The 25,369-nt window shown below is 54.4% G+C and overlaps 1 protein-coding gene across 6 annotated transcripts in view; it reads right to left on the bottom strand.

Annotated features, from left to right (window-relative positions):
- The window catches only part of RGS9 (regulator of G protein signaling 9), a 60,256-nt gene that overhangs the window by 5,788 nt on the left and 29,099 nt on the right, over positions 1–25,369 (bottom strand). For 5 of the 6 annotated variants that reach the window (XR_003506947.1, XM_027519211.1, XM_027519209.1 and 2 more), the window contains 8 exons: positions 16,116–16,145; positions 15,382–15,443; positions 13,928–14,041; positions 11,857–11,972; positions 8,194–8,281; positions 7,423–7,561; positions 6,213–6,298; positions 3,988–4,105 (listed from right to left, as the gene is read on the bottom strand). Coding sequence is in view for 4 of the 6 variants with exons in the window: in XM_027519211.1 (XP_027375012.1) it covers positions 3,988–4,105; positions 6,213–6,298; positions 7,423–7,561; positions 8,194–8,281; positions 11,857–11,972; positions 13,928–14,041; positions 15,382–15,443; positions 16,116–16,145 (753 nt within the window). In the remaining 2 variants the exon portion in view is untranslated. Of the gene's footprint in view, positions 1–270; positions 997–2,973; positions 4,106–6,212; positions 6,299–7,422; positions 7,562–8,193; positions 8,282–11,856; positions 11,973–13,927; positions 14,042–15,381; positions 15,444–16,115; positions 16,146–25,369 lie in introns of those variants that run through there. The other variant, XR_003506948.1, reaches the window with a different exon arrangement.

The following is a 25,369-nucleotide window of genomic DNA, read 5'->3' as shown; positions in this document are numbered from 1 at the left end:
TCCCCGGGGTGAACGACAGGACAGGTAAAGAGGCAGCTCCCGTCCGGCTTCACTCACCTGTCCTGAGAAGGTCCTTCCTTCTGGGTGAGCAGCCCTGGACACAGCCCAACAGGCCCTGGACACTCGAGCAAGATGCCTCTTCCGCCCGCTTCCACCACGATCCCCGCTCGCCACAGCCCCGGCAGCCCAGGCCACACCCACCGCGGGCGTGAAATGGCAAAGCAGCGCGTGCAAGGCACATGGCAGAGAAATGATGCGACAGAGACACAGTGATGGCGAGCTCAGCTTCGCTTTGTGCTGTTTATTTTCCTAGGAGAACGCGATGGCGTGGAGCAGGCCGCTGACATGAGAGCACGAGCTCAGGCTTTCATGAAAGGCAAAGCAGATGGTACAGGGATGCCATTCACGTCCCGTCCAGAAGCCAGCTGGGAATTTGGAGGAGACCCTGCGGCCACTTCCTGGGAGCAGGCGGGAGGAGGGGGCCACCTTCCGGGGCTGCATGCTCTGCACCAGTCCCCCCTTCCCGCCCCCTCTCACTCTCCCCATCTCCGCTGTCCCCCAAAGCAAGTGAGCACACTCGACCCCACGGTGGAAAATCCACACGAGCCAACTCCCTGTTTCTTCTGTCCGTCATCTCCTCTGCCCACCCCAGCGTCAGCCTTCCCACCACAGCCTGATCAGTCACTGCCTGCTGCTGGTCAGCCCTCACCAAGGAACTGCGGACAGGCCACAGGACTGTGACGCCCTGCTCTCCTCCCCTCGGATATATCCTAGTGGTCCCTGGAGGGCCGGATTCTCAGCGAGGACAGAGGCAAGACGGTGTGGGTCAACAGGGCTTTAAATGCCCTAAATAATAAAGAATGGTAGGTCACTGTACTGGGCAACACGGACATGCAAGGGAGCATGCGCTTCAAGAGTGTGAAGCTGCTAGGGATGGCGGTGACAGGGAGGACGACGATGGTGACGCTGGTGGAGGGGATGCTGGTGGTGATGACTCTGGTGGAGGTGGTGAGAATGACAGTGAGGACAATAATAATAACAGTGGATGTGACGCCGCTCACAGCAGCCAGCATCTGCTGAGCACTCACGCCGGGCATTTCCCAAAGCACTCTACTCGACTCTCTAGCCCGTGTGTTTCCACTCAACGCTCACAACAAAAGCAGTCTCTTCTCTAAAAGCCAAGCTTCACACTGGAATTCTACAGAGACATCCCTGGCACTCTGTAGCACAACTTATCTTCTAGCATCAGATACACCCCATATGGGTAGAGAAACTCAGACTGTTTAAAATATGATAATAACAGAATCGAGAAGGTACCTAAGTACAGGGCATAATAAGGAGTATGATACTAATTTAAATGTAGCAACAATATTGTCCAGATAAATACTGTTTTTATATCATTGAGAGTCAAAGAGGCCCTGTGGGGCTAACAGGGATGGAGAGCAGAGACTAAGCCGGCAGGGGCGGGGCCCGTGGCTGGAGTCCAGAAGCAGACACGCTTCCAAAACCTCAAAACTGGGGAGGGACCTGTGGTTTCTTCCTTCGGAACATGAGAATTTCCCGGTGGACCCCTTGAGTCCCCAGGCCAGACAGTTCTCCATCCCCAGGTTCTCCCAGCACGTCGGTGTTGCGCACTGCCCAGCCTGGATGCGCTCGCACCCTCGTCAGCCCCGTGAGGGCAGAAGACATCTGTCCACGTTTGCAGCTGGGCCAGAGCCCCCACCACAGGCCCGCACACAAAGCAGGCGTTTAAAATCCATCGGTGGGTGTGGATTAAGAGGCACAAACTACTGGGTATAAAATAAGCCGGGTGCCAGGGCATAATGCACAGCACGGGGGCACGAGACAAGAGTACAACCCATAAAAACACTGAATCACTATGCCGTACACACGAAGCCAACATAATATGTAACCTAACTCTACTCTAATAATAATAGAATCAAAGACGTGTGGAGTGTAACTGCTGCCATCCAGAAGACATTTGTCATCCGCCTTCCTTCAGATGGGGCTCACGTGTCCAATAAAGAACGATAACCTACTTTGTTGACAGGCCTACGCCTCTGCTTGGATTGTGGGGTCCTTGTGTATCTGACATGAGGTTTCCAGCAGCATCTGTGCCAGACCTACTACGTGTCTGACCTGGAGCACCCAGTACTCTGCTGGAGGACGAGAGTCGTGTGAAGCAGACATGTCTCACAAGTGAGGAATGGGCAGGTGAACAGTTGAGTCACAGATGAACAAGACACACTCCATGACCTGAAGGTTCAAGGTGCACCTCAACACGCCCACCAGCCACCCCCACTCTGCTGGGTGCACAAACTCAGCTCACACACGGTAACTACGAAGGGTGGCAAATACCTCCAGATCATGCTCCGCAAACTTTCCCGTTAAAGTAGGACAAACAGCAGGAGAGCCGGGGAGCCACGCTGTCCCAGGAGTCTGAGGGCAGAGCCTGAATCTGCCACAGCCAGGCATGAGATGGCTTTGATGTCTCAAATTTCATCTTAAAAATTCATGTACATCTTGCAGTCTAATTCATAATATATTCATGATTATTTTAATGTGAAATTTTAAAAATTATCTATCTTTCCTCCCATTCCAAATCTTCAAGTAAAACTGATGCCCCAGGCTGGGTATCCTCCTGGAATTCACTGAGTCTGGTCTAAGAAGCATGGATCTGGCCCCAGTGCCTCAGTTCACAAATCACAAAGCATAGAGGTGAAGAGACTTGCTGAAGACTACCTGGCTAGCAGGAGAATGAGGACCAAAGCCTAGGAGGCCTTCTCCAAACCCAAGGCTCTGCCCACTCATCCATCGACTTATCCCTCCATCCATCCATCCACCCACTCATCAATTCATCCATCCATCCATTCACATAATGCATTGATGCAGAACTAATTAGATCTAAAGCATTAGACTCCACATGGTGAGGTATTGTCCCCCACTCAGGTCAGTTTACAAAAGGTTCATCACCTGGAATTTCTCCTTGAGGTGCCCCTCCCATAGGAGACTCCAGCATTCTTCAAAGGAGAGAGGAACAAAGCGCGTCTAGTTGCTCTTTCAGAGTGTAAACTGGTCTCTGACTGGGAACAACAGAGAGTACCGCCCCGCCACAGGCTCACCTAATCTAAAGCTACAAAGAAGGGAAGCACCAACATCTAGAAAATAACCCGAAGAGAACTATCTTTGACTCTGACTCACTTTGAAAATGTCACAGACCTCCAACCATCCCTCCTTCTACTAATGAAGACATCAGCACCTTCATCCTTTGTCCAGAAAGATGCTCCGTGTTACCTGGACCCATCCTGAGGCCTCCAGCCTGAGTCCTTCATTCCTACAAGCTACTAATTTCCCCTGGCATCGTGTAACAGGGGGAGAGGAGGCAAAAACGAAGGAGAGTCCCGGCCAGCCTTCAAAACTCAGGACTGAGAACAGGCTCAACAGAACTGTGTCAGCAGAGCTGCTCTGGGCTGGTTTGACGAGGAACCTTGAAGCAGCCCCTTGCGGGGAGGGCGGGGGGCGGGTCTCCAACTGCTTTAGAGACAAAGTCTAACTTGGAGAGACTAGAGGAGGAGCTTCCTGAAGCCACTGGAAACAAACAGCAAACCTGCCTGAAAGAACTACGCGGAGGGGTGGGGAGGGCCCTTCCGAACGTCCTAAAGCCAGTGGCGGCTCAGGAGGCGGCTTTTCTCTCTGGCTCTCACCCCAAGTGCTCCGGAGGGAAGCAGGCAGATGTCACAGCTATGGAGTCAGGTGCCCAAGCCCCCGCCTTTGCCCACCTGAGGCCGCTGGCGAGCTGGAGGGGTAGGGGGAAGCCCAGGTCGGGGGTCTGAGGAATCAGCGTGAACCCGAGCGGCCCACCGCCCCACGAACGCAGAAAGGACTCCTCCAGCCCTGCCTCCCCCACCCCGGGAGGAAGCAAGTGTGGATTTATTTGGGAGGCGGCTCTTTTCTGAGTTGGCTCCTGCGGTCCAGCTTGCTCATGACCTGGGTGATGTCCACCGTGGTGGCCGCCTCCCGCGCCTTGGCTTCCTCTTCCAGCTGCCGGAGGATGACGGGGCTGGGGCTGGAGCGCAGGTGCCGCCGCATGAACGGGAGGCTCGAGCTGGAAGAGAGAAGGGGGTGGTCGGCGGAGCGCAGCACTGGACACCTGGCGGGGCGAGGCCGGCCTCTGGCGGCCCCTCATCCTCCCGGAGAACCTTAAGGGGGACCCTCGGAGGCCCCCCAGCCGCGGGAGGATGGGGCCTGAGTGAGCCCCAGCTGCCATCAGCTCTTAGAGGCCGCCAGAGGGCTTGGGCAGCGCCAAGCACAGACCACCCGCCACAGTGTCTGGAAACCAACGTGTCCCCTTAGCTTCCTAGAGGTTCTTCGGGAAAGAAAGGGACAAGGGGGCCTGGGTACTGGAAGCCCAAGGGCTCTCGCCCCCCAGGGAGAACTGGAGCATTTGTTTTCAAAAGTCAAGGTTCTGGTAAGGAAGAAAAGTGCTAGGCCATCGCAGAGCGAGGCCGGACCGGCAGAGGAAGGGGAAGGGGCTGGAGGACCAGGGATGCGCTGGCGGCAATGTGCGCATGCGCCGACCCGTCTGCCTCTTCCACCAACTCCACCCACGCAGCGCCAAGACCGCACTGTCCACCATCACCTCGGGGCCAGGACACAGCTCCGGGTATGTGATGGAGGCGACCGTGAGCAGGCTTGGGGAAGCATTTCAGCCCCAAAGGGCGACTTCAGGCCTAGGAGCTCTCCAAATTTCGGGAGCATGTAATCCCTGGAACTTCCGTATCCGCCGGGGGAGGAACCACGCCCCCACCTGTGAGCCGTGCCTGAGGCTCGGTCTCCACCCCCAGCCCTGCCTGCTTGGAGCTCCACTTAACTTGCTCTGGAAAACTTCCGTTTCGTGCACTGTCTCACGCCTGACAGTCATGGGACACACTCACAGCCCCTGCCATCCCCGCACAGCTACCGGCCGGGCTTCCCGGGTCCCCAGGGTGCGCTTACTACCCAGAGCGCCGACAGCACCACCAGACCGCGGTCCTCGACCCTGAAGCCGAGCGCTGCACCCGCGGTCCAGCGCCACCCCAGACAAGAGCCCAGGCACCCCACAAGAGACCCCAGCTGATTTCTCAGGTCTGTGCCAACCTAAAAACATCTGGACAGAGGCACAAGACGCTCCCCTCCCTCCCCCACTGCTTTCTGGCAGGACGTCTGGAGCTATTGTGGCCGTTTCTTGTGGCTTAAAGAAGCTTTCCGATTCCCAGGGACACTGAACTCCCGTCCTTACCCACCACCAAGACCTCCTTTCTCTCCTTTTCATAGCAAGGCCGTTATCCTCAAAAATGAAATCAACTTGGGGTCTTTTAAAGCTCCTCTGATGAAGGCTCTGGTCCAACCACCCCCTCCTTTGGATTGACTGGAGACGCTGGAAAAGCGCCTGGCGTGGGGCTGAGCTGACAAATGGGAAGCATCTATGGGAGGCGGGGGTGGGGGTGGGGGGGGTGCGGGAAGGACAGGCCCTGGGGCTGGGGAAACTCTGCCAAAGTCCCAAATCTTTGTTCAAGCTGTTGTTTGGTTACTCTTCTGAATCTTAAATCCCTCTAGCGTTTTCTTTTTCGCCCCCAGAGAGTTCAAACTGCTCCTCAGGACGTTTTATCCTTTGCCCAAGGGCTGCCAGAGGGACATTCGCATCTCCAGTGAGGAAGGTGAGCATGGATAAAGGAACAGAGGGACTTGATGAAAAGCAGTCCCCTGTGGTCAGCAAGAATAGTTCCCCTGTTCGTTCCCCTGAAAGTCCAGCATTTTTCTTTGGGAGCAATCTGCCCCTGTCGCCACAGTCTTGAGCCATCACAAAGGATGTTACCAGGACGTAGCTAAATTAATTCCTAAACACCAGTTTGGAGTGGAGAAGTGTGCCAGTTAAAAGGCCAATGCAATGCTTCCATCTGTAATAAAGGTCATTATTCCATTTGATAATCAAAACTCTTTCAAACCAGCATTAGGAAAACAAAACTGACTGGCAGTAATGACCATGTGCGTCTCGCCAGCATGCTTTCAGAGCGTGATGAAGCCAATAAGGCGATCAGACCCTAAGAATGCCTCCCAGTCTCAATATTTTCATCCAGAAAATATCTTGATAATAGCCATTTGGCTGAAAAAGATCCTCCTTTCCCTGTAAACAAAACAGCAGGCCGTGAGCGATTTCAGCCCATTCTACTTGCCTTTTCCTCGTAGTTCCCTGGGGTTCAATCGCTTTGGCCAGCATCTCCTTATAGATTGGGGATTTTAAGTAGCGAGCGTAAGAGTCCTGGCAGGAATGAGAGAAAAATGAGAATTATAAGAAGGAAAGGGTCCAGTCAAAAGAATACACTTGCCTTTTTCCCAGCTTCCTCCCAGCAGCGAGACGGGAGTTGAAAGGATTTGTTTCCTTGTGCTCAAGGCATTCAGATCTGCATCGAAAGCCACGGTTCTCAAGTGTGGTCCCCAGGCCGGCGGCATCCATTTCACCTGATCACTTACAGTGCTGTGCTGACTCACTCAGTCGTATCTGACTCTTTGTGACCCCGTGGACTGTAACCCACCAGGCTCCTCTGTCCATGGGATTCTCCAAGCAAGAATACTAGAGTGGGTTGCCATTTCCTTCTCCAGGGGATCTTCTTGACCCAGGGATCAAACCTGGGTTTCCTGCACTGCAGGCAGGTTCTTTACCGTCTGAGCCACCAGGGAAGCCCGGATTCCTTTGTGTGGCTATTTCCTGGGACCCTGGGCAGGTTCAGAGAAGTCACTTCCTGAATGCTGCCTCACCCAAACCAACTGCAAACTTCAGTCCCAACAAATACAGGAGAAAGCCCAGAGCAACAACTGGGGGAATTTCTCAACAACCAATGGGGAACTGATTTTAATTTCTTGAAATGGTACCATTCTAAAGACTAAGCAGTGACAGCAAAAGTCATGAGAACTGTGGGCAGAAGACATAACGGACAGATGGCCAAACAGTCACAGGAAAAGATGCTCAACATCACTAATTATCAGAGCAATGCAAAGCAAAACCCCAATGCGGTGCCACTTCACACCAGTCAGAACGGCCACCATGAAGAAGTCTGCAAGCAAAAACCGCTGGAGAGGATGTGGAGAGAAGGGAACCCTCCCACACGCGCGGTGGGAATGGAAGTTGGTGCCATCACTATGTCAGAACAGCCCTTCAACTGCAGAGTGAGAAGACCTGAGAGGGCTTGAGCCTCAGCAGCTGCTCCTCCCTGGCCAGAGGGCTCGGGAGCACAGGGAGGGGCCAGCCCTGCTGCAGGTGGGAGACACAGCTGACAGATCTACACCCAACAGCAGCAAGGCCATGACCACACACGCCCCCTTCCCCCGCATCCGGGGACCCAGAGACTGGAGGACTTCCTGGCGCTCTCGGCCAACCCTGCCTACCTTCTTCATGAGCATGTAGATGTGGGTCTGCGCCGCGTCCAGCACATAACGGTGGGGGTGCTTCAGCCCCTTGACCGTGATGTCCATGGTCTTGCCGTCTATGTTTATCCACCGTCTCGCCCCGGGGGCCAGGAACAGCCTGAGACCGGGAGAAGAATGTTAGCCAAAGTAGCCAGACAGGGAGTTCCCCAGTGGCGGTCCAGTGGTGAAGACTCCCTACTTCTGCTGCTGCTGCTGCCGCTAAGTTGCTTCAGTTGTGTCCGACTCTGTGCGACCGCAAGACGGCAGGGGGTGTGAATTCCATCCCTGGTCAGGGAACTAAGATCCTACAGGCTGTGTAGTGCAGCCAAAACTAAATTTAAAATGAAAGTAGCCAAACCAAGTCAGTGAATGGAATCTTCCCAGCTGCTCGGGAGAGAGGGGCTGGCAGACATAACTCACCCCTCACCGACCCTGGGGTGAAAGGGGTCCTTTTCCAGAATACTCAAGCATCTGAATAGGTTGTCAAGCAGCATTTCCTAGAAGCAAGAAGACTTCCCTGCCAGCACTGGGAATGTGAAATATGCTTAACTTAGGAATTCCCAACCTCTTAGAGAGCAAACAGTGGGTGGGGTGACCCCCAGCTCCCCAGAGCAGGGGTGAGGCGTCCACACACGAGGTGCACTGACGGAACGACACGGGGCGTGCGGGGCCTCCGTCCAGTCTGACCTCGAGTGCAGGGCAGGGACCAGCCAGGTGGGGGGCCTCTGCACCCGCACGGCTCGTGCTTACTTGTAAATCTCCTCCGCCTTCTCCTTGACTTTGGACTGATCGCCGTACTTCAGGTCCTCACAGGCTTCCCAGAAGCCCAGGTTCTCCCCTGCGAGGGGCAGACGGTAGACACCGTGGACACCCAGACGGGAACCCGGATGGGAGGCGGAGGGAGGGAAAGAAGAGAAGCAGTCAGTGGGCATAGCTCCTGCCCTGGGCCGCGGGCGCGGGGGTGGAGGTGGGACCGCGGGCTCCTGGGTGCTCCGGCCAGGGCCCGGGAGAGGGCACGAGGCCAGGGAGCATGCCGACGGTGCCCCCTTGGTGCACAGAGACCCGCTTCTGAGAGCCTTGCAGCGCGTGTTGCCGCCAGAGCCCCTCACAGATGCTCTGCTGAAGCCGCGACCCTGAAGGACTGACCCTCCGGGAAGGCCTGGCCGCGGGGGACCAAACGCAGGGCCGCCTGAGCCAGAGACCCTGCCCCTCTGGGCCCAGAAGGAAAGCCGGGCGTCGCCCTCCTGTGTCCTTCCAGCTCGACGCCCTCCACCCGGTGCCCCCGAGCCCGGGAGTGTGACACCGGGTGCATCGCCCCAGGTGGCAGTGTCGCCTGAGAGAATACAGGAGGCACAGCAGCGGGAAGCAGGAGCCTGCGTGTGTGCGTGTGGGCACGGGTGTGCGTGTGTGCGGGGGGTGGGTCACGGAACACCACCACGTAGGGAAGTGTACCACCCCTTCCCTCTGCTCCGTTTCCTTGTTCCCTGGAAGCCTCCCGGGCATTTCAGACCAGAGAAGGCTGTAGGAGCCTAAGCAAGTTGACTCTGTCCCCTAATTCTATAGGATTAGAATTCTATAGAATTCTATAGAGTTATACCCTTCCTCTTTGGCATAAAATCCAGGGAGTCCTTAGGACCAAGACCACCCGCAGGAGCAGACAGGCCAGGATGCTCTTGAGTGACAGCCACTGGCTTTACATGAAGGGCCCTGGACACCACCTTGCCCACAGCAAAAGACAGTTCATTGCTTAGGAGTAAAATTAAATGCACAATTGTTCACAAAAGTCAAAAGGTGGAAACCACCCAAATGTTCGCCAGCACAAGAGCAAACACATGTGATGCGCGCGTGCAATGAGCGCCACTCAGCCCAGAGAGGGAGGGGATCCTGGCACAGGTCACAGCGGCGTGAACCCTGAAGGAAGTGGTGCCAAGTGAAACCAGCCAGACACAAAGGAACAAATACCGTACGATTCCATGTATTCGAGGCCCCCGAGCACTCAGGCCCAGAGGAAGCAGAACGGCTTCCAGGGGATGGGAGTTCGTGTTTAAAGGGGACATTTTCAGTTTGGAAAGATTATAAGGTTCTGGAGACGGATGGTGTGACAGTGTCACTGAACTCGACACTGAGAATGGTTACAATGGCAGCCTTATGGATATTTTACCAGTGTAAATAAATGAGCACACGGAAGTGTGTACGTGGATGTTCACAGCAGTACTACTCGTAACAGCCAAAAAGCGGAAACGACCCGAACGTCTACCACCTGAGGCTGGGTGCCTGCACAGAACGGAACACTGCTGTCGTTCAGTCGCTCAGTCGTGTCCAACTCCTTTGCAACCCCACGGACGGTAGCCCACCAGCCTCCTCTGTCCATGGGATTTTCCAGGCAAGAATACTAGATGGAGTTCATGGCCATTTCCTTCTTCAGGGGATCTTCTGACCCAGGGATCAAACCCACGTCTCCTGTATTGGCAGGCAGATTTTTGCTGCTGAGCCACCAAGGAAGCCCGAATGGAATACTATTCGGCCATTAAAAAGGATGAAGCATGATTACAGGCTCCAACACAGAACGACTTGCAAAATACTCTCCTGAGTGAAAGAAGACAGCGAGCCACATACCGTATGATTCCATGTATAGAAAATGTCCCAAACAGGCAAATCCATGAAAATGGAAAGAACATCAGTGGTTGCCCAGGACTGGGCAGGGGGCTGTGGGGGGAGAGGCAGACAGAGGAATAGGGAACGGCTCCCATGGGTTGGGGTTCCTTTTGGGGGGCGCTGACAACGTTCTAGAGTTAACACGGTGGTGCTGTTGTGCACGTCTGTGAGTCTAATACAGAGCGCTGACCTGCACACTGTGAAAGGGCAGGTGGATTATATGGTCCAAATTTACAACATGAGCAGCATGTCTCGATTTTTAAAATTTTCATGAAATGGACTGATTACTTGTTCTGCCTGTATCAGAAGCCGTGGCAATGTCATCCAGAGATCATCAATAGCGCTCTTTTTCAAAATAACAGCCAGGGAATCATAGAGACGAATTCTCACTGATGGGATAAACTCAGGCTGTGGTTCGTCAGGGGGCCACGAGATGGCGCCCAGCCCACTTCCTCACCCGGTGCTTCTGGCCTGAAGCAGCCCCCTCCCCATCTCTGGGTTTATTACATCCTGGCAATCAGGCTTAGTCAGAGAAAAGGCTTTTCCAGAATCCCTATTAGAACGTAAGTTGCCACATCAGGCAGGCAAACAGGCTCATGGCACGTCCCGGTGGGTAGTTTCAGATGCAACTCACAGGCCAGCGGGTCTCGGGGAGCAAGGGAGGGGCAGGGGTGCCCCGGGGCTGGGGACTTGGCGGGAAAGCCAGGATTTCAGGGCAGGCGGTGAAGCCCACGGAATGCTCCACTGGCGGGATGTGGCCCCAGTCTGGCCTCCGCTTTTCCCGGGTGCCTCCCTGCACGCCGTATCTGTGAGGTTGCAGGGCCCCCAAGGCCGGGACATGAAGCGCGGGCCTACCAGTGGCCCCCAGCCTTTCACTACCAGGGACCCACTTCACGGAAGACAGCTTTTTCATGGACTGGGGGCAGGAGGGGGAGGGACGGTTTCAGGACGATTCAAGGGTGCACTTTATGTCCATATGTCCCCGGCGGCTCAGATGGTAAAGGATCCACCTGCAATGCAGGAGACGTAGGTTCCACCTCTGGGCCAGGTAGATCCCCAGGAGAAAGAAATGGCAACCCACTCCAGTATTCTCGCCTGGAGAATTCCATGGACAGAGGAGCCTGGTGGGCTACAGTCCACGGGGTCGTGAAGAGTCGGACACGACTGAGTGACCAACACTTTCCCTTTGTGTCTATCGTTACTGTGTCAGCTCCACCTCAGGTCATCAGGCGTTAGACCCCCCAGCCCCCCCACTCCACTGAAGCTGCACCTTCTAAGGAAGCAGACTGGGAGCTGAGATGTGGTCCTTGATCAGGGCCACACGTTACAGTCACTCGGGGAGTTATCAAAACTTGAGAGAGTCCACCCCAAACCAATTGGAAAGGACGCACTGGGGATGGGGTCCAGGCGAGCTTAATCGGCAGCCAGGGCGCCCTGTGCTGAAGAAAGCCAGGCGCATGGCGGCAGCAGACTTGGGAGCTGGTGGCTGGGTGACCCTGGGGCTCAGGGTGAGCAGGTGCCAGCAGCCAAAGGGGACGGGGTGCTGGGGAGGAGAGTCACAGCTCACACAGCTTCCGTGAGCAAAGCGACCCCCCTACCAGGGAGCCCAAGAAGGGGCAAGTCTGGAAAGCTCCCACCAAGAGTTGGCCGGAGCAGAGCCCTGAACACACCTGCCAGCATCCTCCGGCCCCAGGCTAGATGTCCAGGAGTGTCTCCAAAAGCAAATGCTTCTATTAAGAAAAAAAATCAAAGACCCACCACTGAACTCCTTCCTGAGAAAGTGCTGGAAGCTCTGCCGACCCTTGGGGTCCCGGATCAGCTCGCTGAAGTTGAAGGCCCAGCGCTCCACCCGCATCTTGGTTGGGATGTCCACTCTGCAAGGACCACCGTGTGTAAGTGCCCCAGACACCTGGGCTGTGCCAGGTGGCGACCTGTGTGGGGCGAGGGGCTTCAGCCCCACTAACCTCCACGCGTTTCCTCCCCCATCCCTTGGCACAGACAAGCCAAGTAACCCCCTGCTCGGAAAATGCAGCCTCAGACACATCCCCTGGGACTGGGGTCGGGAGCTGGCGGCCCGGGCGGGGCTGTGGGGGGGACGCCCCGCTAACCCTCCAGGACAGAGGGACACGCACAGCCCCTCCAAGGCCTGCGGAGGCGAGGGCCAGCCGCCACGCCAGGCCCAAATTCAGGGGGGCCTCTCTTATCCAAACCAGGCCATCCTAAAGGAATCAACCCTGAATGTTCACTGGGAGGACTGATGCTGAAGCTCCAATACTTTGGCCACCTGATGCGAAGAACTTTCCCCTTGGATAAGACCCTGAAGCTGGGAAAGATTGAAGGCAGGAGGAGAAGGGGACAACAGAGGATGAGATGGTTGGATGGCATCACTGACTCGATGGATATGAGTTTGAACAAGCTCTGGGAGATGGAGGGCAGGGAAGCCTGGCGTGCTGCGTCCACGGGGTCTCAGAGTCGGACACGACTGAGCGACTGAACCCCAACAACAACTCTTATTCGATACACTGTGAGAGACACACAGGCTGAAGGAAACCATCCTCATAACCAGATGGCTCCAGAGTCCTGGGCCCTGCAGCTGACCCCCGCCTCCCACGGGCGCCCTCCTTGACCCATCAGCTGACCACAGGGCTACATGGAGGAGGGGAAAGGGCGCCCCCCCAGGCCTGCTCACCAGGTTGGGTCAGCCCGGGGTGCTCCACAGGCCTCAGGAGGCGGCGGCCGTGTCGCCGACCTGCCCGTGGTTTGCACCCACGCCCTGGCCCTGCCCCTCCTCCCCCTCCCCTTCTTTCTTTCTGTGTCAGCTTGGGTTTCTCGTCTGTAGTTCAGCCTTTGCCTCCTCTTCCAAACAGCAGAATTATGCAGCAACAACCCCTCAAATTTCACAAACAGCGAAGGAATGAGTGGTGTAATTCCTCAAGGCAGGTTAAGGGCTCTGCCTTCCCAGAACTTATTTTTACTCTAATTAGAAATCGAGAATGGAAAGCCATAGAGATGACTGTTTTCTTTTCAAAAACAATCTCTGTATTGTTAAAACAGAGTTACCCTTTGACCCAGCAGCTCCATTCCTAGGCACACACCCCAAGAAATGAAAAATATACGTCCACAGGAAGACGAGCGCATGAATGTTCACAGCAGCAGACTCACACGCGCTAGGAGGCAGAGACGACCTGAAGGTCTGCCAGCTGATGAGCGGGTGAGCAAGATGTGGTCCATCCATAGAATTATATTCTTCATCCATAATTTGAAATTGAGTACTAATATCTGCTTCAACATGGATAAACTTTGAAGGCATCATGCTAAGGGTAAAAAGCTAATCACAAAAGACCTCATATTGTACGATTCCATTTATATGAACACCCAGAAGAGGCAAACCTGGAGAGACAGGCAGTTTAGTGGCTGAGGAGGGCTGGAGGGGTTTAGCGGATGGGGACTTGGGGTGATAGCTAAAGGGTGTGTGCATTAGTCGCTCAGTCTTGTCTGACTCTCTGTGGCCCCATGGACGGTAGCCCGCCAGGCTCCTCTGACCATGGGATCCTCTAGGCAAGAAGACTGGAGTGGATTGCCATTTCCTTCTCAGGGGATCTTCCCAACCCAGAGATCAAACCTGGGTCTCCTGCATTGCAGGTGGAATCTAAAGGGTAGGGGGTTTCTTACTGGGGTGATATTTTAAAAATTGACCTGTGGCAGTTGCATGAGCCTAGGAGCATAGTCAAAATCACTGAAACATACACTTTAAGTGGTGAATTCTATGACGTGAAAATTGTAATGTGAAAAGTTCTTTCTAAAGAACACAGACATCTCGAATACGTACAGTTTGGCATTTAAATCCCAGAACTGGGTGTCGTCCGTTATCCACGGATTGCTGGGGAGGCAGCCTGACATGATGGCGTCATTGGATGAAAACTGCTCGCTATACTTAACGATCCTCAAAAGCAAAAATAAAAATAAAAAAAAGTGATTTCCTGGAAGTTCAACACCCCAGAGACCAAATAAGTCAACACTCAGGTCGGTTGACCGGCCTGACCTCCTTCAACTCTGTCCGTGTGGTTACATACTCATCACTGTCTTCTCAGAAAAACACTAACAACTCTCAGGATTGGCAGGTGCTTAACAAGATCTGTCCTATTCTCGTCGTGAAATGGAACGGCGTCTCCCAATCCGGCTCCTCTGTGACTTCTCTGTGCTTGGTTCATAGAACACGGCCTCTTCAGCCTTGATCGTGAGTCTTCACAGTGCAAAGCTGATTCTGCACGCATTCAAACAGGGGTCTCGGCACCATCTTGGAGGCATGAGGTCCGTGGAGACTCAGTGAGGCTCTGTCTCCACCCTGGGGCCCACCCTCTGTCAAAGATGCTGGCGTTTGGGAATTCAGACCCATTATTCAACACTGTGGTCTCCCCGAGACAAACACATGCAAGCGCTAATCCCTTCTAGCTGGGTTAGACCTCCTGAACCAACATGTGTCCTGGTGTCCGCTAGTTTGGGGAAAAAATCTGCCAGGTCCTCACCGTAAGGGTGGGCATATTGCATCCATAATATACACACGAGGTGCCCACCACGAAGGCTGCCCACCGCCACGAGGGACTGCGGAGCAGGACCCGTGCCCCAGGGACACGGCAGAGCCCCCCGTCCTCAGTCCCGGGTGGAACTCAAGGCCCCGGGCTCCACTTCTCACAAGACCTTCTTATTCCCACCAGACCTTCACCGTGGAACAGCGGGAAGAAAGGGGGAAAACAGGTGCCCACAGGTCCAGACACTAATGGTGTGGAAATTATGGTAATGAGGCTCCGAGACAGTGAGTCTAAAAGTATCCAACAGCCTTTGAGCCTCCTATAATGGACTGTCCATTTGGTTTCAAAACTGACTTTCTGGAACAGGTCAGAGTAGTAATGCCCTCTGGGAGACTGGATCAAGACAGCCTGAATGTTTGAGAAATCAAACATTAATTTCCAGTTTCTCCCAACTGGATTTTAATTAAAGGTTAACAACGGATGTTTATGAGTACCGCTGAACCATACCATCTAGGCCGTGAACGCTTCCCACTTTCCCATCCACAGACTGTCCAGCGCCTCACCCCTCTCTGATTATTCCTCACCCGACCCAGAGACCAACCCAACTTAATCCCCGTGAGACTGCTTTTGTCCCTTTAAGTCCTTGGGAATCTCAAGCCAACCACGACTTGTCAAGTCCTCCTTGAGGCAGAAGTTCTCCTGCCTGATGACCTGCTGTGCCAACCTCAGCAAGAGCAACAGGTTAGAGACCTACCCTCCAAGAGACACGGACGACTTCACCGTGGACCTCATCAAGGCCTGTCGGTAATACATGATCTGCAAAAGACACAGTGGTTAGACCGCCCCGCCCGGGCTGTCGTCAACACCAATGCCTACACGCGACTGAACCAGAAGCTGCTTCCCCATCAAAGCACCCCATCCCGCCCCCTCAAGCCGGCCCCCCAGGACCCCAGGGCTCAGGTCTGTAGCACACAGAGGACCCCAACTCCAAATGAGCAGCCTTAACTCATCGTGTGTTCATCTCAGAAAAGACACCACCTGGGAAAAATGAAAGTTCTAAACCGAGACAAAGGCTCAGCATTTCCCCAGACGCCTCTGACGCACAGAAGCAGATCTAACCTCACGGCCATCATGACCCAGGCCTCTGTCCTGGGCCCTGGATAGAAGATCTGCCCGGGCAGTTAGCCCGTCACCCCGGACAGACGCTGAGCTCCTCTGACTGTGAGCGGGATCCAGGGTGCGGGACCCACCCCACACCCCGCAGATCCCGCCTTTGGTGGGTGCTTCATGTCCCGCATAGCAGCTCACCCCAGGCACATCTTACAAGAGACGCTTTGGCGTCTGTGCCGTCCGTTACTTTGTAGACAACTGTCTGAACCCTACACCTGGTTTTCATTTCATCGCTGAGTGCAGAGCAGGAAGCCAAAGCACATATAATTTGTTAGAGGATTAAAAATCAAACTTCCCTGAAACTGGGAGGCTAATTACCTCTTTCCTGACAGAAACCACGGTCTGTTTCTGTAAAAACAAAGAAGCAAAACCATTAAACAGAAGTCATGAAATCATTAGAGTCCAAATATCCATTTGAAACATAAAAACCCTTCCCCAAGAGAACACTGCCCATTTTTTTTTTTTTTACTTAAAAGACAGAATTTCCCCATTACTTGTTCCACCCTATTCTGTACAACTACTGGAGAATTATATCAGCTGGGAGGTTTGGTGACAGAAGGGGCTGCTTTGCCACTACTTCAGGACTGCTCCCAATCCACCACAGCGCCCACATAACATCCACTGGGGGAACTAGCCACTTGACCAGTACCCGATGTTTCAGGGAAAAGCCACGCCAGCAAAAATAAAGCACACGCTTCAAAGACTCGAGAGCAGCCTCCACTGCAAGCTGAGCCCCAGAGCGGAGCCCTAACACGGACGCTCTCACCTCGGGCTCCCTCCTCGGTCTGGACTTTCACAGCAGAGGAAGGGCGACTCGGAGAGGAGCCCCGTGTCTAGGATCCTGGAAGCTCCCGGAAACCACTCAGACCTGCCTCCTCCTGAACCTTCCTACCACCTGACACGCGCCCCTGGTACCATTTGTCTGCCCCATCCAACTCTGGGAGGCTGGGTACAGCTGGTGCTTCCCAAACCAGTTTTCCGAGGTTTGCTTGTGTCAAGGACCGCCTGGTGTGCCTCTTACGCGTCAAGCTGAGCACCATTCCTGGCGGCTAACACCCGTGCTGCTGAGTCCCACCGGGTTTGCGTCCCTGGGAAAGCCCAAGGACGACACGATCTCCTTTGGCCAGCTAGTGAGCTAAGTCCTGGGCCAGAGCCCAGTGACAAGGAAGGAAGGAGGGTCTGATCTGGAACGTCATATGTGAGTCTCCTTTCTACTTTGCGGCATTTTTTTAACTTTGCATCAGGAATTGTTTTTATGTGATTGCTTTTCTCAGGCGGGGGCGGGGGCGGGGGGGGGGCGGCGGGAAGCTAAGACAAGTGATCTCAGAAAGGCAACGTGCGACTTCCCTGGTGGTTCAGGGGTTAGGAATCCAGCTTCCAGTGCAGGGGACGTGGCTTCAAGCCCTGCTCGGGGAACTGAGATCCCACACCCCACAAGGCAACCGAGTACCCGCGCCACAGCTAGAGAGTCCGTGCGCTCCGGGGGCCACGTGCCAAACTGAGACCAGACACAGTCAAAGATGAAAAGTACATACTTTTAACCAAGGAAGGGAATGCTCAGGCACAGCTCTCTGATTTGACCCTCATCCCCACACATGCTTCCGCCTTCGTCGCACTCATCACAACCATAATTAGACACTGTTTGTGCACCTCTGTTTAATCTATGCAGCACCCATCAGGCGCTACTAGGAGCAGGAAGACCACGTTAATCTTCCGGAGCATAACCTGTGGCACAGAGCAGATGCTCGCTAAATACCAGACAAATGATGACCACTGTGTGCCTGGAGGCTGAAAAAAAAGGAGATGCATTTTAAGGTTAAGAGAATATTTTTCTCTTAAAAAACTGAGAACACTCTCCAAATGACCCAAACATTTTGGCAGTTACGCTAATTATCTGTTCCTATGTTCTCCTAACACAGGGCTGTGTGAGAAGACACACATTTCAGGTGGGAAAGGACCCCAGGGCCAGGGTGGATTTGCATTCAAATCTAATATAATCAGAGGCTTCAGTTCAAGTCATGCGGAAGTGGATTAAGAAGAGTATCTACTGGTTTATGCCTTCTGCTCAAAAGAGAAGCTGGACTTTTGTGTGAAAATAATCACCTAGCTATATACAAAGCTATTTACACCTCTCTGAGCCCTTAGAAAATTTAAGGGAGGGAGGTTTTATTATTCTAATTTCCGGCCGAGGAAACCAAGGCTCTGACATCTCCTGGTTGGTAACTGGCTGAACCAGGATCCAAACCCAGATGTGACCTTGGCAAGCGGAGAAGTGGGGCTTCCCTGGTGGTCTAGTGGCTAAGACTGTGCTTCCATTGCAGGGGGTTCGGGCTCCATCCCCGGTCAGAGAGCTAAGATCCCACAGGAAGCACAGTGCGGGCCAGAAAAAACAAGAATCATAGCAAGAAAGGCTCAAAAAAGGCTGTTCAAAAACAAAAATTCCGAGCAGTGATCCAGGAGAATTGGAAAATGGTGTGTTCTCTGCACCTGTTCCTCGCTTGCCCCGAGGCTGAGGCTAGTGCTGAATGGAATGCCCCTGTTTGGCCATGAGACACTACTTCGTATAAAGCAGATAAAGAATGAGGGCCTGCTGCACGGGACAGGGACCTCTGCTCAGCAGTCTGCAGTGGTAAAAGAATCCAGAAAAGAGGAGACATGTGTATATTTAACTGATTCACTTTGCTGTAAACCTGAGGCTAACACTGTAAATCAACTACACTCCAATAAAAATTAAAAACAAAAACAAACCAAGAAGCACGAAAGAACGCAAGAGCCCCAGTCCAAGAGGAAGCACACACCTGACTGACTCTTTAATTAACACTAACGACGATAAAACACTCCCAGCTGGAAGAGAAGTAGGACCTGGGACCTGACACAGCCCGGTGACCATAGTTAACGATGCTGTATTACATGCTTAGAAGCTGTTCAGAGCACAGATCTTAACTGTTACACCACAAAGTCAAGGGTGGAGGTGTGAACTCATTGGTGGAACTCACTTTGCCATATCTGTTCGCATCTAACCACCCACTATACCCCTGAAACCTGCACATGTAATAACGCCAATACCTCAGCAAGGCTGGAGCGTGGACACGCTGACGGTGGTAACGACTGCAACTGTGCTCGGGGTGCCCGGTGGGCAGGGTCTCAGACACCCTCCCTCGGTGCCCAGGCCCCAGGATGAGCCGCTGTCCCCGGCCCTGCACCCTGTGTGGACACGCAGCCCAGCCTGTCCACCGCCTCTGGGCCCCCGGGGGCCGTCCTCGCACAGCCCCGGCCACCAGCACTCCCACCTCTAGTCTACTCGGCATGGTCTCCGGCCTAATACTGCTGTTTCTGGGGCCACTATCTCGGTCTTCAGGGTGTTAAACTTTTTTATATTTTAATTCCCTTCTTGACTTCACTATCCTTTCAGGACGCTGGGCTTGCTGTGGGCTTTCTGGTTCCCCCAAACTACCAGCGATCTCCTGGGAATCGGACTGCAGTGGGTTCCTTGGGGTCTAAGAGCTTGTCCACCTCCACCCTGGATCACCCACATGGACTTCAGTGTTTATTTCTAACTTTAAATACTGATGTCCAGTGTGGGGTGGAGGGAGGTCCAAGAGGGAGGGGATACAGGTACCGTGGTCACTTCGTTGTACAGCACAAATGCATCACTGTAAAGCCACTGCTTACATGCTAAGTCACTTCAGTCGTGTCTGACTCTTTGTGACACCATGGACTGTAGCCCACCAGGCTCCTCTGTCCGTGGGAAGCTCTGAGCAAGAATACTGGAATGGGTGGTCATTTCCTTCTCCAGGGGATCTTCCCGACCCAAGGGTAGAAACCACGTCTCCTATGTCTCCTGCATTAGCAGGCAGGTTCTTTACCATTAGCACTACCTGGGAAGCCCAACTATTAAATATATATATATATTTAATAATGATTTATATCTATATATATCATTTAATAATGATATATATATATATCATTTAATAATGATATATATATATCATTTAATAATGATATATATATATCATTTAATAATGATATATATATATATCATTTTAAAAAAAACAACCCTCTGTCCATGGGACCTGCCTCCTCTAGGTTAACATACAGGGAGTCTCTCTCCTGTCTGGAGAGTGTGTATCTTGGCAGTAGGGAGAGGGTTCTGGACTTCTCTGAAAAGACAGAGAGAGAATTTGACGGGATGGGGGTCACTAAAAGAGTATCGACCTTCTGGGTCAGAGAGGTCAAAATCCCGGTCTGTCACCTCTCGGCTCCCTGACTCTGGATAAGTTACCCGGCAGCTGAAAGCCTCTGCCTTCTCATCCGTAAAGAGGGACATAAGCTGGAGTGACTGGCGTGGGGCGGGACCCTAAGCACTGGCTGCTGACGAGGGCTCAGATGCTTCTGCCAAGAACACGCAGGTACCGCTTTAGCCCCAGTCAGGAGGCAGATCAGGATGCCCAGGCAATACTGGGGACACAGTCATCTGCTGCTTACGTGAAATTTAAACTTAACTGGGAAAAATAAAATAAAATAAAATAAACTTAACTGGGCTTCAAAGCCTCACAAACCTATCAATATGATTATTACTATCAATACAGAAAAGGCCACGTGTGTGTGTGCTCAGTCGCTCAGTCGTGTCCAACTCTTTACAACTCTGTGGACTGTAGCCCACCAGGCTCCTCTGTCCGTGGGATTCTCCAGGCAAGAATACTGGAGTGGGTTGTCATTCCCTCCTTCAGGGGATCTTCCCAACCCAGGGATCAAATCCGCATCTCCTGCAAGTCTCCTGCATTGGCAAGTGGGTTCTTTACCTCTGAGCCACCAGGGAAGCAGAAAAGGTCATAAGAAATATTTAATCAAAGTTCAGTTATTCAAAAGTACTGGAGTGGGTTGCCATTTCCTTCTCCAGGGGATTGTTCCAATCCAGGGATTGAACCTGGGTCCCCGGCATTGCAGGCAGACTCTTTACCATCTGAGCCACCAGGAAATCCCTTAAAAAGTACACACACACATATTTCTAAGCAATTCTGAGAAAGCCGTCTCATGGTAAGACTAAAACACGTCTTGCACCCTGGAAGGCACGCACAAACCCCACTGTCTCCACAGCTAGTCCTCCTGGGGTGAAGTCACCTCTTTATCCCGCAGCCCAGGGAAGAAGACGCTGTTACAGGAGGAGCACCCCACTCAAGGAATCTTAGCATTCTCTGCATTCCCAGGATTCTGGCTTGGGATTTTTCCAGAGTTGCCCAAATAGGGACACGTCCAGAGCCTGTTTACACACAGCCCTGTGGCCCGCGTGCCAGCCCTGAGATCCAGACGCAGGCTGCAGGCGATGGTCCAGGGCAGGAGGGCTCAAGGTTGTGCCCTGGGGTGACGGGGGCAGAGGCTGGGCAAACCCGGGGAGGGAAGAGCAGCGACCCTGGGGTCAGGCGATCAGGCAGGTTTCTGTGCAGAAACAGGTGAGGGCCGGGCAAGCCGTGGAGTGAAACGTAAGGTGGGGAGGACCCCAGGGACGCCGGGAACACGGGCCGCGAGAGCAGAGGAAGAGTCAAACGCCGGAAACCGGAAATCCGAGAGCGGAAGCAGTTCTGGCAAAGCTGACCGGAAAAGAGAGGGGTGCGGTCAGCGGTCCAAGGAGACGAGTCCGAGGCTGTGAGCATCGGAAGGAGTCCTTGTCCCGATGAGGGCGGGACTGACCGCACAGCTTTCAGGGGACCAGGGACCTGGATAAGGTTCTAGATCAGCAGAACATCAAGGCAAGCGCGGGCCTGCTGAGCGTAGAGCTCGGGGCTTGAGCACAGACCCTGCCATGAAGGGGGCGCCGGGCGCAGGACCGCAGGGTGCGGCTGGGGATGGGGAGGCGGTACCCGGAGAGGCAGCGGCTACAGAACCGTGAGGACCCACACGCCCGCCGGCTGGCCCGGCCTGAGCAGACAGACGGCTCAGTCTCTCCGCAAAACGGAACTGGTGTGACCTCTCTCACCACGCTGCTGGGAGAAGAGAATAAACTCCAGCAAAGCCTCCAGAGGCCGCGCAGCGGACATCGGGACATGTCAACAAGGCCCCGAGGGGGCTCGGGCCCGTCAGCTCTCACCCGGCTTCACCAGCCCCGAGAGTGTCCGGGACGGGCAGCCCACCCCCAGCGCCTGTGTCCCCAGCTGTGAACACAGACGCCAGAGCTTCCGCGTCACGAGCCGCTTGCTGAGCCCGCATGGAGCCCCGGCCGCCCGCCGGTCGCACAGGAGCCAGAGGACGACAGCTGTCTGCCCCCAGGTGGCAGGGACACATGGGGTGAGGGGTGTTGCTCATGGAGGGCTCCTGGCCGGAGCCCCACAGGCCACAGCCCCTGACCGTGGAGCCGTGTGTCTGCCCTTCCCCCTAAAGGCGGGAGCGGCCGCCGGTGTGGACGGCGCTGTTCTCCGCAGCCGTCCACAGGGCCAGGCAGGGTGGTGGCGTTGCCGTGTACCTGCCTCTGCCACCAACGGTCAGGGCAGAAGGATGAGAAGAAAGGAGGATGAAGGGGGACACTTGGGGTGAGGGAGAGCGCCCCCCAGATAGGGCGGAGGGTCTCCAGGCCCCAGAGATTCCCTCTCTGGCAGCAAAGAGATGGTCATGACAACAGTGAGCACTGCTGTGGCCAGTGTGCGCACACGCCAATCCCACTCCAGACACTTGGCATAAATGACCTCACTCAGCCCCTGGAGGCACTCTCCTTACTCCCATTTTACAGACGAGGAAACTGAGGCTTTGAGCTCAAGAGCTTGCCTGAGCCACAGCTTGTCCGAGATGACACAACTGCAGAAGCAGGGAGCAGGGCCTCACCTTGATGTCAGAGCTCCCACCAGCCCTTGTCACAGAACCACCTGGAGACCCTGCTGGAGCCCAGGGGAGGGGCACGGCCCTGGCACCACTGCCTACAGCCAGGCTGGGGCTGGCCGCCACTCAGCTTGCTCCCCGTGGGGACAGGTGCCCTCTGAGATTAGGGCGCCCCACCTGCCGGGGTGGCAGGACCAAGAGGACCCGCTTCCCGGGCCACCCCGCTCCGGCCGGCTCCTCCCCGGGCTGGGCAGCCCCCGCGGCCACCAGCCTGAGGCACAGGGTCCCCCAGGGCCCCGGGCACCTGCCAAACCCGAGCCTCTGCCCTCTCTCCATGGTGTTTACAGTTTCCGGGTCATCTGCCTCTGTTTAAGGAAAAGAGGTCTTTCCAAGAATTTACAAACTGTCAGAAACGAGCCCTCTTCAAACCAGCACTGCGCAGAAATCCGACACCTCTGGACACCCAGCCCCCGGGACACGCTGCCCGCTCCCTGCACCCTGCGCTCGGGCCAGACAAGCAGGGACACTGGGTCCAGCTGCGGGAGAGGGCACACACACACCCGCCCTGGGCCCAGGCGGAGGGCTGGGGGCCCCAGGTCCAGGGGGAGGGCTGGTGAGGGCTGGGGGCGGGCCCGCGAGCAGAGTTACACGTCTTTGTTCTTCTTAAGGCACCAGGGCAGCCCGAGTGCAGACGGAGGAGGGGAGCTGGTGGGAGAGAAACAGAAAGACAGTGGGTACCCGGCTGTGACACCCACCGGCGCCCCCGGCCCACCGGCCACCCCTGCCCCCCGGCGCCCCCCACCCCCCCACCGCCCCCTATGCCCCTGCTGCTGGCACCGTGGCCGCAGCCTCCCCAGCCTCGGCTTGGGCTCCTGGAGGGGCGCATTGCCTGCCTTTGCCCAGAAAGGGGCCCTGAGGACCCTGCCTCAGCCAGAAGGGGCTGGCCACCCCCTGGGGAGTCACCCCACAGAGCACCCCCGTGATGCCGCTCACTCAGCATCTCAGCCATTCTGCCAAGGCCGGAGCCAGAGGGCCTGCCTCTGCCACATACACACACATACACACAATACACATACATACACACACACATACACACAGAGACATATACACACCACACACACGTACACACATAATACATACACACAATACACATACAGAGACACACATACATATATACACACAATACACAGAGACATACATACACACAATACACATGCATGCATACATGCATACAACACACAAGTACAAACAGACACACATACATATATACACACAGAGAGAGACACACATAACACACATACAGAGACACGTATACACACCACACGCACATATGCACACACAAATACACAAACATAACACATACACATGCACACACATGCACACAGACACATATACACACAGTACACAGAGACATACACTACACACAGACACACACACACCACACACACACACAGTGTGTATGTACGTGTGTGTACGTGTGTGTGTGTGTTGTATGTGTGTATGCATGTATGTATTGTGTGTGTGTGTCTGTGTGTATTGCGTGTATATATGTATGTGTCTCTGTACGTATGTGTCTCTGTATTATGCGTGTACATGTATGTGGTGTGTATGTGTCTCTGTGTGTATGTGAGTGTGTTGTGTGTGTGTGCATGCATGTATGTGTATTGTGTGTATGTGTGTGTGTGTGGCAGAGGCGGGCCCTCTGGCTCTGGCCTTGGCGGGAGGCTGAGATGCTGAGTGAGCGGCTTCACGGGGGTGCTCTGTGGGGTGACTCCCCAGGGGGTGGCCATACAATACACACGTACACATGTACACAAATACACATCCACACAATCCACACCCAACACACACACATGTACACATAACACACACGTGCACATACACGCACACATAGAGTCACACACATATACATGTATACACACACAATACATACAGACACATATACACATACGATGCAAACATATACACACATGCATGTATACATAAAACACACACATACAATATATACAGAGAGACATGCATATCCACATACCATACACACAGAAAGATACACACACGATACACAGGTACACACATGCACACATGCACACACACATATGCGGTGTGTGGCTGGTCAGGCTGAGTGGGGGCCTCCCCTCCACACCCCCTCCTCCAGGCCACACAGGTCCCAGAGCTGCCAGCATCCACAAAAAAGCAAATCTCCAGCCCTGTTCAGTATTTTCCTTGAGGATGCTGTATCCATGGCAACCAAGCCGCCAAGGCCTGGGCAATTACCTGTCATCTGACGCAGGGAATGTGGAAAAGGCCGCTGACGGTGCCAAACATGTATCAAGGGAGGGGGGCTCTGATTTAGGGGCAGGGAGCCCAGCGGAGTCCCCAGGGTGTCCTCTGTGTATGGACACCCTCCATGTGGACCCCACCCAAAACGTGTAGGCACTGGTGGGGGTCCCCACAGTCATGCGGAGCTCCGGGTCCCCGTGGGCTAAGAAAACAAGTCAGACTTCCTGCCAGCATTTCCAGGCACTGCCGAGGCTTACAGGTGATACACAGGGCTAACGAGGCCCCTGGCTGCTTGCTGCCAGATACAGCGGTGGACAGAAAGCAAGGGAGCCGTCCACAGCTAGTTTAAGTGGGGACAGGCTGGTTTACTGGGACCCGTGTTCTCAGCCTGGACAGTCTTGGTCCCCAAGACCACCAGATGATGTCTGGAGACACTTCTGATCGTCAGGACTGGGAGACATCAGGGAGATGCTTGGAGCTACAGA

Source organism: Bos indicus x Bos taurus, chromosome 19, assembly GCF_003369695.1.
Source record: "Bos indicus x Bos taurus breed Angus x Brahman F1 hybrid chromosome 19, Bos_hybrid_MaternalHap_v2.0, whole genome shotgun sequence".
NCBI lineage: Eukaryota > Metazoa > Chordata > Mammalia > Artiodactyla > Bovidae > Bos > Bos indicus x Bos taurus.
Note: the sequence above shows the minus strand (reverse complement) of the source record. Positions and strands in the feature narration are given on the sequence as shown.